We start from the raw sequence: 12,633 nt of genomic DNA, 5'->3' as shown, positions 1-12,633 counted from the left end.
CTCTGTGAACTTTTTTACATGCACTTTTATGGGAGATATAAAATGATGATAGAAAACAGTAACAGCCTCTTAATTTGGTGTTGCAAATGGCTGACCAGAAGGTAACAAATGTGAAGTGCAGATTTTCTCTATAATTTACGTTTACTTATCTTAATGTCAAATGTGTTTTACAGCTAAGTGATATTAAAGCTCCCTAAAGAATTCAATATGTATTAAACTTCTGTACAATTGGCAGATGTTACTAGCTAGCATGCAAATTTGAGACATACCGGCTTTTACTGTAGATGTTVACATTTTGCAATATTTTGAATCACCCTCTCTTGACAGGTCAAAAAAATCAGYCCCTTCATATTACTAAGTAGTGAAAAAATGATTTTCACCTTTTAAAATGACATTTTCAAAACTGGGTATAGAAAGATCCTCATTGTTTTTTCCTCTTAACTTCTAATAACTGTGTACAKTCCTTTTATCTCACTCCACAGTCCTTTCCTGATTCTTTTTTGATTGTATGTTTTATAACTGATAGAAAGAAAATACAGACATATGAATAGCAACATAGTTCATAAAGAAAGCTCTTGCAGTGCGTCTGAAGTACGGCCACTTCATCCAGTTTGTCAGCCTTGTAAATAAATTAAAGGTATATTATTTTCATACAAGAGGAACGTTGTCTGGTGTTTGCTTGAGTAGAGTTACACAAACAGTAATCTTTTTCCTATAAAGTCTGTTACTGAGATCTGAGATAACCTTAGCCAGGCAGACTGAATACATAAATAAAAATACCCTAGTTTGTTGCAACCATTTAGAAGAATTTTTCCCTTTCAGAATATTCTTTTTAAAAGAACAAACTTGCTGTTTTAAAGTGAGGCTAAAATAGGAAGATTGCTAGATACTAACTGAAAATGCCTGGAACGTGTAACCATACACACACCAACTTCCTGTTAGATGAACCTTACTTTCTACTTACCAGGTCAATTAAACCTGTTAAGGTGAATATCAAGTGTGTATATCTGCTCATTATAATTTAATTAAATCACTTTTTGATAAGCATTGAATAACTYGCTTCTAACAGCATCCTAAAAGAAGCGGTGCAATATATTATAGCTCTGTATTTTTGTCTTACCCATTTTACACAAATTAAAAACTTACTTAGAAGCTCTGTGAAAGATGTATAGTTACACTTCAAAGGGGAGACGAAGTGTGCATCAGAGGGTATTGCAAATGATTAGGAAGCCTGCTAACTGTATTTAACAGATATGAATTCAATGACACATTTTCAAACCAGAGAAAAATCTGTATTTGAAGTCAACCACTTTGTTATGCTAATGCATTACAGCTGCCAAAGTGTTTCATGTTCCTGGAAATGTTTGTCATTGTTTTTTTCTCATCTTCAAAATGCGTACAATTTATTACTAGCTGCACATTTTTTGACTCTGTCATTTGTCTCTTTTCAATCATTGTTTGATATTTGTATTATGTTATAGCAGTGAGAATGAGAGAATTGTGTGCTCAGCACTCTACAAAGGTACAGCAGGTCTAATTTTATACTGAAAGCGGCTACAAAGGTATACCAGGTCAAAGGTACACCAGTCTTAATTTTATACTGAAAGTGGCTAACGTTAATTCTGCAGTCACAAGCAGCGTGGAATATAATATGAAGGTTTTATTGATAATATTTTTATTTAGTTTTTGTTTCACTGATTAAATGAATGTGCAAYGGCTGAAAAATTCAGAATGCCTTAAGCTTGCCTGTAATGAGGATGTRGCATGAATTGACAGGTGCTTTTACTTACCATGCACATTTCAGGTGATTGCACTTAAAATCTATGGGAAAACAAGTGGGACAGGTTCAAGCCTGTTTATTTTTGTTTGTTTTTCTGAGTAAATCAAAGAAACTCCCTCACTGTCATTGACACAATTTCTTYACCTCCTTGGTTTGCCTTTTTGATTTTTTTTCCAGTGTTATTGCTACTCAACTGGAGCCAATGTAATTATGTTTCTCCTCATGAAGAGTCTGAAAAAAATATGCTTTAAGTTGTTTCAAATGCAAAGCTGAAATCATGTTTTTCTTCCCTTTCTTAATTCTCCCTGAGGATCATAGAAATCCTCATCTTTATGTCTTCATTCTTTCCTACCGAATTTCTTGTCATAGTAAATATGAAGATAAATTTCTAWTTTTCACAGTGCTTTTGAACCCCTCATTTTTACCCCATCCATTATAAAAGCCATTCGTAGAAACTTCTCACCAGTAGTGATAGTCTTAATTTCTTACAAAATTAATTGTTTTAATAGTAAAATACTTATAAGTATCTTTGTCACAGCTCATGTAAATCCTATTTTGAGAAGTCAGTGAGTAGAGAATTCATCTCTTCTCTCCTGCTGCAGAAGGCTGGCTCAAGGTGGCTATCCTGAATTTGCCAGTTCCAATGCTGGAAGCAAATAACTCATAACAAAACCAAAGTCCTACTGTATTCAGAACGTTTTCTTTTCCACCTCATCTCATTGGCAGGAGATTAGCCCCTACATGTGATGTTTTTATCCAGCATGTTCCTTTTCATTTTTGTCATTTTCTAGGTCCTGTCTTTTCTAGTTACTGGTCATAGGAAGAAGATCCTGTGACAGGACCGACCACCTACTTATTCTCTTTCCTGATGTGTTTTGAGATGCAGCTGTGGTCCCCACTGAGCATTTTGCTTTCATAAACARCAGTTCTGAAGACAACGTTGGGTCTTACAGGGAGGGAAGAGCTGCAAGAGAAGTGAAATATTACATCTTCTTTTCCCATTCCTCCCCCTTCTCCCCCCCCCCACAAAGACAAATGTGAATAGAACAAACCTGGTTTCTTTTAACTAGGTTTTTGTTATTTATTTTCTTTTAAAAAATCTAACGTGACTTCCCAGTTAAAAAATTGACAAAATCCCCTTTTGTCCAGTCACCCCAAAACTGATATTAATAGATGAAAAGAAAACAAACTGTGATTGCCAAAAGCTGGGGGAAAACCAGTTGATTAATATCTTCCCCACACACACAAATGTCGAATAATCCTTCCCCATTTCTTTCACAATTTTCATTATGACAAAACAACTGTTTTTCCGTTGTTTCCAGAGGTACTGTGTAGTTCTGTATGTTACTGCTGTGGTGACTAAACTCCCTTCTCTGGAAGGCAAAATGCTCCTTTACTGCTTACACTTTCAGGAATGTATCACTCCAGTTAACTCCTAGGGTAGTGTGTTGGCAAGCTCTACAAACGTTTCCCAGGGAATGAAAATCCCAAGGTACCTGTCAGCAGCAGGAAATAGTCACTCGGTAAGGTCCCATCCTACATYTGAGATTGATCCTGTGTGTGAAATCTAGGCGTATGTTTTTATGTCATGCAATGCTGTCCCTGTTCTCTCTGTCTGCCTCTCTGGCTCTGTCTGCCTCTCTCCGTCCTTGTCCCAAAATTTTTAAGACTCAGTTTCTCCTTAAAGTGCTTGCCTACATGTGCATTGAATGCACAAGCACTGCAAACTGAATAATTTTTTAGCTTCAGCAGTACTCAGATTTGTATTGCTGCCCCTGCCACGCACAGGCAAACACATTTTTCCCACCCCTGTCCTGGTGCGTGTTGTTGTAGGCTGTCGGTTACGCTTGGCCTGCACAGGCTGTTGAGCGCTCTGTGATTTGTTAGGAGCTGAAGAAGGTATGCTGTCCTGCTGACATTTCTGTCATTATAAACAAACCAAAAAAAAGAAAAAATGGGGACACTTGGTGCTACTCTGTTCTAGGGAAAAAGGGATTGTGTATTCTTCAAGAGGGGTGAGAGGTGGAGGAATAAAATACCTCTCTGTGTTGACCTCTGGACGGCAGAACTCCGAACCCGTTCAGTGGTGTAGGCAGGCGTCTGCTTTAGGACAAATGCAGAAACAGGCGGACGATGTTCTTGGATTCAGGAAGAGCGTGGCTAGAGTGTGCGTGCTGCCTGGCCGCAGCTGAGAAGAGCCCCAGCATGACGTCCTGTGTGGCTGTTCAGTTAACAACGTCCCCTGGACTTGGGAGGTCTGGGAGAAGCTTGCTTTTTGTGAGAACTGGTGTCACAAGTGGACAGGAATTACTAATAGGCCAAGGAAAGGAACTCATTCTTTATTCGTGCACTCCATCCTTCCTCGCTAATCGTAGCATCAGCACCAGTGTTAATCAGGAAGCTATTCCAGTATTAGAAAATGTCTGAGTAATGATGTGGGCAAAACAGTGTAGTTGTCTGGAGCAGTTCAACTGGCAGGCAGGTATTTCTGAAATGATACAATCAATTTTAGTTGACCAAACTGCCTCTTTTGCCAGACCTTAGGCCTAGTCTTTTGTGAGGAGTTGATAGGACCATCGTGTGTCCTGCTCTGTAATGCAGGCTGGCCTCCGTGCAGCAGGTACTGCAACATGTACCATTGCTCCTGCAGTGAGTTAAATGTGCAACATAAGGCTGGCTTCACCTGATTAATGCAGATTTGGCTTTGGACAGCACAGTCATCTGGGCATCAGCCAATGAACTTGTCAGTTATTTCTCAAGCAACCCAAACTTCCCTATATGACACCCTCAACAGTATCACTGAGAGGAAGCCCTTTCAAATGCTTCCTCTGCCATCCGGGCTAAGGATAGCAGGTGCATATGTCCTGGAGCAGGAAAGCCACTCCAGCAGTCTCAGCACGCAGCAGTGCCGATCCCTTACGGAAACCCGCCTTGCCCTCCGTAGCCTGGAACTTGGAGCAGGGAGAACAGCATACCTGTGTCTCCCAGCCGCTGCGCGCTCGGTGGCACTAGCGACTCTGTATCTGAGCAGTGACAGCCTCTCCGTGGTGGGAAGCAATGGATCAGTAGAATTTTTGTTCGACTACTTCATATAATGCTGCCACATTTTCTGACCAAAGACTCGAACGTGGTAGCAGATGGACTCCATCATCATTCATGGCTAATGAAGGGTAGATATGTGTTTGATTACCAGGTAAGTTTATGTTTTACCTGTGAGCCTACCTCATATAAAAGTCCCCCTGAAGGTCAAGCAAAAGTGTGGCTGTAACGTGCCTGTTCCTGCATGTCCCAGGACTCGCACACGGTTCCTGGAGCTGCTCCAGTGCACACAGGTCAGTCATTACCCCAGCCTTGGCCTTCCTCAGYTCACGGGCCAAATGTTTAAGGCTCTAGAAACCAGAGCCACCTGCTCAACAGCGTGAGGCCCTATTAAAGCAGCGTGATCAATAGTAGAGAGCCTTACCCGGGACAGAGCAATGTGGCCGTATGCAAGAGTGGCTTGCCTTTCTGCTGCCAGTCTTCTCCTGAGAGCATCCTGCCTGTGCTCGTTGGTCTTCCTTTTTTTCCTGAAGTGAACTGATGCAGGTGTCCCTTCAACCATTTGAATCCTTAATCTGCAGAGGGTATTCTCACCTACCAGCATAARATTCCTTAGGAAGTTTTCCTTTCTTTTCCCTTACTGTGCTGAKCTCACTGGTGGATCAACACTTAAAACCTATGGCAGCCTGCTCCTACCTGCGCCTTTCAGTGAAGAGTTGTTTTTGGTGGCTGTTATCACTAGCAGAGAGCTAGGTCTTTATAGGAAGTGCTTGCCTACTTCACTTCCTAATAAGCTTTTCTGTAATAAGCTCAGATTTAAGTTTTTGGCCTAATGGTGCATTTGTATTCTGGCCAAGAATACCAAGAAATGACCCTGCCTGTGCTCTTTCCTAYGTCAACTGCTTTCAGGGATGAGTTTTCCCCACCCCTCCTGGGTGTCAGGCAGGTGTTTGTTGTTGTCGTTCTTACCTTATCCAGATCAGACCCTTTCAGAAGCTTAATKTCTTCAAATCTCTACCTTGGTTGTCCTGAAGCATTCCTGAGGTTTACAAGTGTGGGGCTATGCTGGCACTGTAAGCTGTAATGTGTACGGTTACTACTGCTGGAGAGCACCTGCACTGTGACGGTACCTACTGATAAACACTTGACAGGTAAGGAATGGTTATTTACCAGCAACTAGAGCTCACTGATGATACATTACTCGTGACACATCTTTCTACTTATTTCCCTCAGCATTCCTGGAGAYTAATGGAGTAATTTRGAATAGCAACAGTGAGCRRAATTGGGGACCACAGGCTGCACCTCATCTATTTATTTCCATAGCACTTGGTGCACGCACCAACAAATACAGCTGAGACAGAAATGTTCTCCAGAGCCTGGGTGCATATRGGCCTGCARTGAATGAACCAAGTTCCCTCTGAGGCCTGGAGTGCTGAATAAGACCACTTCCTTTCACTTCTGCAATTTGAGGATCACCAAAATCCCCTAGGAAAGGTGTCCAGGATCATGTCCTCTTAAGAACAAATTTGTTAAAAGGTCACCATGCCTCTAGAACATTACCTAGGTGTATGGGAAAGTGTGGAAGAATGTCAAGGAGATGAYAGGCGATGGAAGCTAGCCAGACCGTTCCGTGGGAAAAGGAGCATCAACAGGGTATGTTGACCCACAGCCATGTAGCTGGGCCTATGCCAGTGTGGTGTGCACCTGGGCTTTGACTCGAGATTAGCGATGAGCTCAATGTGCCCACTGCGCATGTGTGTAGTACACAAAACCCACGTATAGTGCCCCCCCCGGTGTTCCTCGCCATGGACCGATGCTCAGCGGTGCCAGGGACTCTCCCGCTCCTTTATTGCCTCGATCGGGAAATCGCTGGGGAACCCCCGCTCAGACGCAGAGGTAATAAATGCTCAGCATTGACCTTAGYGTGCCTTGTGTTTGTGTATCTCTTCCTGCCAGGAGTCCAGGCGTCGCCCCCRCCGGACCCTTACACTAGGCATCTATCTGCATCTCTTAAACACCTTCGTAATCTTCCAAAAAAAAATCACAAAATGTAACAGCACAGATTGTAGCTATGTCTGAAGAAAGTTAGAAATCATTTTAAATAACGCAGTCAGCAGCAGCAGCACTTTGGAGGCAATGAGCAGCAGTAGGTATAGCTTGGTTGAAGACAGCCATAGTGTAGCTATTGGTAGTTTAAACCAATGGTTCCCATTAATTCTTCGCTGAGTACCATTGCTTCCTCTCCTGTCAAGGACATTTCTGCAGTGAAAGTCCAGTCGTTATATGACCAGAGCTTTTATGTGTACCTGATTGATAGTTCAGTGCTTCACCAGAGTGTCAGGTTTACTTTACGAGCAGTAATTTCTTGCCTAGTTCCCCGCTCACTTAGATTTGAGGAACGTGCAAGAACAAGTGGTCTGGAGCATGCTGCTGCTGCCTCTTCCGGGCTGTCTTCTTCCCTCTGGGCTTTTCAGGCCAGGTAGAGAACAGCCCATGGACTGGATAAACAGTTGCTACCTGCTCCTACTGGCCAGCTTTCCTCTATACACACATCTTTGTGCGCTGTTTAAACACACATGAACAGAATAAAAATGCTGTATAACCACAATTCATCCCCAAAAGTTTTTTGTGTTGGCAGAAGCATATGTTCAATACTACAAGTGTGGGTGATTAATCCCGAGATGCCTGTTCTTGTAGTAATACAGACATGAGCTTTTTATGGCAGTATTTCCTGACCTTTGCCCAGATCTCTATAGCCACCGAACATAAGTATTAAATATTCTCTTAAATGCCACACTGAAATGAGTATATGACAGAAACTGAGATTTGATTTTGTTCAGTAACAGTAAAAAAAAAGCAATACTACACACTTGTCCTCACTGATGTGCCTGCTCTATGACAGGAGAGAGCATCTCTGCCTTCATTCTCTGTCACTGTTTCCCACTTRGAAATGCACAGCTGCAACCAGTATCTTTTTGTATTTTTGTTACAGCAGCAGTGTATATAAACTCACAGTTGGTATTGTTAACCAAGATCAAATCAATAATTAAAAGAAAAAGTAATTTTACATAATCATAATTTTACATAATTATTTTATGAGTCTAGAGATAAAGCTAAGAAATTTATCCTAYTTGTTATGATGCCAACTTTAATGTTAATTAACAAAATCAGACAGCAATTAAACCGTGATCAAATTAGTCTTYATTCATTCATTATATATAACTTCTGTATGGAGAAACTGCCTGGAAATGTAAAAGTTGGGTCTTGTCTCCTGCAATGCCATGAAACAGAACTAACAGCAAAAAGTGACAGACTTAGCACAGGAATATTGATGCACACAGCAGAGGGAAATTACATTCTAGCACAAACCCTTAAAAAGGGTACTGTAACTCTGTTCAACCAAAATTCATATTTAACAACAAATGATATGGTTTTCTACAAAACGTCACATGCAARCTCCTGTTACTTAAGCACATCCTGTTTAGGCACTTTTAAGTTTTTCCAACGCCTCAAAATTACTTTGTATTTTTCACTTTCAGTCTTGTTAGATACTTTTTTTAAGACAACACGCATAACTACAGCAGTTCCTGTTTCTTTGTCTTCACCTACTATAAGATCCAGCGTGTCACCAATTTTCACCTGGAAAYAGAGAGAGAAGATGAACGATCATAAATATTTTCTGGGGAAAGCAAATTCCCACAGTTTTCGTGCAATTTTAATTTTGCTCCTTTCTTTCCATTTATTATTCTTATCTCACAGGACAGGAGGAAGGAAGGCTCTGCTAGTCCTGTTATGGATCCTCCAGCTATGATTTTCTAAGAAAGCCCAGGCACTAAGCAATAAAATGTCTCGTCATGACCCTCCCTGCCAAGGTCTCTACCCTTCCTCTCTAACAACCAATACCTAGCTCTGTGAAAAAGGTGTAATGTAGTAATTTTTAATTATGATAGATAGTACTGACTGATGTTTCCTACTAACCTCTTTTGTATCAGCACAGACATAAAACAGCAAAATTCAAAATTCTCCCTCCTTGCTTAAAAACAGTTTAAAGTATTTTAAAGAACAGAGTACCRGTCAACTATTTATGCTCCTTTCAAAGTTCACAAAAGACAGCACTACACCTCTCAAAAACTAGCCCTAGCTTTAAGTGATCAGGAATTAAAACTCCTCTTCCTGCTGCCATCTGACCACAGTAACTGCCCCCTAGGATCACCCTCGCACGGAGGGTGTGTAGGACTGYGTTTGTCGCCCTTCTGGGAAGCTCTGCTGAGAAGCAGCATGAGCAGCTGGGTCTCTTACCCTCTGACTCATCTTCTAAATACYTTCTTTCCTGCTCTATTACAGATCCAATAACCTTTCCTGAGCAAGCCCAGTTTCCCTTTCTATCATGAAACATTCTTTTTCTTTAATCATGTGCCTGCTCCACCAGTAYCTTTYGTAGATTTAACGATTTCTGCTCCATCAACCGCAACTATAATTTCCTTCAGCAACTAATAAAGTTCTGTCCTTGCTGCCATCTGCCTTCTCTCCACTTTCACCCTTAGTTTTTACTCTCTAATACTGCATGTCTCCTATCTTAGGGATAGTGTCTTACCCAGGGAACTACTGTCACTCACACACACAGCTGGATGTGGTCTTAGCAATGCTAGTCACCTTTGAAGAGCGATTTAGTGGCTAGCTCTTCTGACCCAAGTAAAAGGAGTGAGAAGAGGTCACGCCTTGGCTATTTTCTTGCACTGTATTAGAAGTATTAAAATTTCAAAAAGTCTTACAGTTCTACTTTTCTTCCATAGTTTTTCTCCATTCAGCCTGAGTTCATTATTGTAGAATGCATCTTCTACTTTACTGAAGGAAAACAAGGTTTTATTGCATTTACAGTGTGCAGCAAAACAAGTGAATTTGTTTCTTTACAGATACACAAGAATACTGTTCATGTGCAAGACACAATTCCCCAAGTCTGATTTGCGCATAAAGGATACATTTATTTTAGGACAGGACAGACCTGAACTGGAAGTAAAATCTTTCACAGGTATTAAATGAAACAATTTACTATAGTCCCTCTATGCCACAGGTGCAAGCAATAAAAAGCTGTTTCTAGAGACTTGTCTCCTAAATATCTAACAGATGATGTCCCCTTTCCTGCACCAGTCAGTGTAATCATTTTTGAGGGATCAGGTTGTACTAATCTTCTGTTACTGTGTTGTAATATAAAGTTTCTGTAGGTTGCATTAGATTATACATTGTGATATATTTGTAGAGTGCACATATATCTGGTTGAGCTGGTATGTTAAGTTTATACTTACTTTCACCTATTTCTACAACCATTTAATAGCACATTATTTTACTCCTTCACTCTCAGACGAGATTTTTTTTGTACTACTTGCTACAGTATTTTGTGTTTTTTTCATTTTAAATAAATAGTAATTGATAGAAAATGTCTCTACAGCAATCTTAGAAATACCACAGACAGTGATGTTAGTTGAAAGACAGGAAACAGGAAGCTTCAGGTAGAGAAGGTGAAACAAACATAAACATCCCATACATGCAACTCCTCAAACTATTTTTATGTAGTCAAAAAAGCTACCCCCAGAACACAAGTACTGAGTTATTCCAGCAATAAAAAAGGTATCAAAACCCAGCTTTTAGCTACATGACACTTTTCTCATCCGCAGGTTAACATGTTTCTTCCATACTTACTTTCTTGCAATGTCTAGACCAGCTTTCATGATTACATCGTATCGAAGAGACTGCACTACTTTTTCAAGATCCTTATAATCTTTTACTATGTTGGGGTCATCGTCAAATTCATCTTCTAAATCACTTTCCTCTTCCTCTTCATCCTCTTCTTCTTCCTCTTCTTGTAATGTTCGTTTATTCCTTCTAGAGCTTTTGTTACTTTTGTTCCGCAGAGAAAGTACTGAGATATACTCTGGAGAAAGTCTTAATGCACAGAGTTTTACTGGGGAAATGCTGAAATATCTTATGTAGTTTACTGTGCATGCTTGACAGATACAGTATATGCTTCTCCTCCAAGAAGGGTACAGTTTATAAGAGGGGAATTTCTCCCACAGTCCAAAACAGACATTTAGTTTTCTAAAAGCAGTGATGGGGAGTCTGAAGCCAGTCATAGCATACCCTGAAATAAACAAAGATTCAGATGTAAAAAAGAGCAACTGCTTCGAGTATTGGTAGCATTTCTCAAGGTACAGCATAACAGTGACTATAAAAGGGTCATTACCTAGTTCCCCAAACAGCAATACATTGTCTAAAAGCACACGGCTATACAGGTATTGTGATGTGCATTTCTCATACATTGCCCACCCTTACAAATAGCTAAATCATCAGATGGAAGGTGAACACGAGAAACCTAAATGGAATACTTCATTCATAATTCCTTTCCTGTTGTTTACTATTAACGGTCCAAACATATTTGTGGTATTTTCCTCCCTATGCTTGAAATACAGTACGTAAAGGGAAGGGAAAGGGCTAACTATTGGAAGCCAACTCTTTCATAAAGCGCAAAAGGAGACCTACCTTTATTATGACTCATTCTCAATAAAAGCAACTTGCTCAATATTGCAAGCGAGTAAAACCAGAAAAGTCAAAAGTTTCTGAACTCCAGTCTTTGCTCAGACCAGAACACCCCTGGATGGCAAAAAGCTGCAAACTGTTCCCCCGTGTTTCTCCTAAGGGGGGATTAGCATCATTGTAGAGTTTGGGAGAAATATCCCTGCTCTCTATCCTGCAACAGGACTGACACCAGCAACAAGTCTCATGCGCAAGTTCCTCAGTACTATATTCCTTTCTGAACAGTGGGAGTGCACCATGGGAGAAGTGGGTGGGAACACAAAAAAGTCATCTTTCAAGCCTCTTAGAAACACAATTTGATTTACAATCCCTCCGAGGCAGGATGAGGACTGACCTTTATTATGGCCTGGTATATGTGGAAACACCTGTTTATTTTGTGAGACTGAAGTCTATTTTAGTACACCCAAGTGAACTCTATTGAAGTCTGAACAAGGTGGGTTTTTTGTGCATGTGTGTGTGTATCTATGGCTGGGAAAAAGCCCTGATCAGTGAGGGCAATACTGGACAAGGAAAAATAATCGCAGCCCCCATGGCTTTTCTTTTTTTTAAAACAGATGATCAACTATAGTTTAAAATTTAGGATAGTACAATCCTCACTGAATACTTGTGCCTTTTCTCAGTTTAGGAACAAACTTCTGAAACGGTTGAGTATGTTAGTAATTATTTTTTTTACCAGTACTTTATCTTAATTTGTTCTCTGTTGGTCAGTGGGGTACAACTGGCTGTTGAAATGACCTCTGTGAGAAAGGTCTCAGGTTTCAACATGCCCGAAAAAAACAAGGCTGGTTTCTTCCTATCACTAAACTGCAGTGTAGAACAGAGATTTACTCGCCACCCATACGCTCAGGACACAATGCTGAAAGGTGCTGAATTACAAAGTCTGAAAGCCCGCGCAAAGGCGTATTACCAAGTAAAAGTGAACTTTATATTAGTGCCGAGAAAGTTTTCAAGAAAGCGTACGGCCACCCCCACGGCGCTAGCCGCGGTATGCACGCAGGGGAAGAGAAGGGGGTTTTGTGCTATGGAAAATACGCTAAACTAGCTCAAAACCAGAAAAGTGGGGGAGAGTATACTGTTTGTTCGAGCCAAAATAACTCAGATAGCAGAGACATGCTGGAAGATTCTTTTTATTACTTTATTCTCCACCTCCGCCCCCGCCCGGAGCCAGGCTCTGCAGCAAGCCCGGCCCGCGGGGCTCCTCGCCGGCCGTTACCGGCCGCGAGGCT

The 12,633-nt window shown here is 40.9% G+C and overlaps 1 protein-coding gene across 1 annotated transcript; it reads right to left on the bottom strand.

Annotated features, from left to right (window-relative positions):
• Nucleotides 1-7,997: 7,997 nt before the first annotated feature.
• Nucleotides 7,998-12,633, bottom strand: CUNH6orf203 (chromosome unknown C6orf203 homolog). Its single transcript, XM_026065727.1, has 3 exons — nucleotides 10,517-12,633; nucleotides 9,592-9,664; nucleotides 7,998-8,458 (listed from the first exon to the last, which is right to left on the bottom strand). The coding sequence occupies exons 1-3, from the start codon at nucleotides 11,131-11,133 to the stop codon at nucleotides 8,282-8,284; spliced, it is 867 nt and encodes a 288-aa protein (XP_025921512.1). The 5' UTR covers nucleotides 11,134-12,633; the 3' UTR covers nucleotides 7,998-8,281.

The sequence above is a fragment of the Apteryx rowi genome, unplaced genomic scaffold, assembly GCF_003343035.1.
Source record: "Apteryx rowi isolate R43461 unplaced genomic scaffold, aptRow1 scaffold_230, whole genome shotgun sequence".
Classification (NCBI taxonomy): domain Eukaryota; kingdom Metazoa; phylum Chordata; class Aves; order Apterygiformes; family Apterygidae; genus Apteryx; species Apteryx rowi.
Note: the sequence above shows the minus strand (reverse complement) of the source record. Positions and strands in the feature narration are given on the sequence as shown.

What these genes read in the sequence shown, in the direction of transcription:
- CUNH6orf203 (XM_026065727.1), bottom strand. Translation starts at nt 11,133, where the DNA reads ATGTATGAGAAATGCACATCACAATACCTGTATAGCCGTGTGCTTTTA. An exon ending in GGTCTAGACATTGCAAGAAA is followed by an intron (nt 9,665 to 10,516) that starts GTAAGTATGGAA and finishes GTTTTCCTTCAG; the next exon opens with TAAAGTAGAAGATGCATTCT.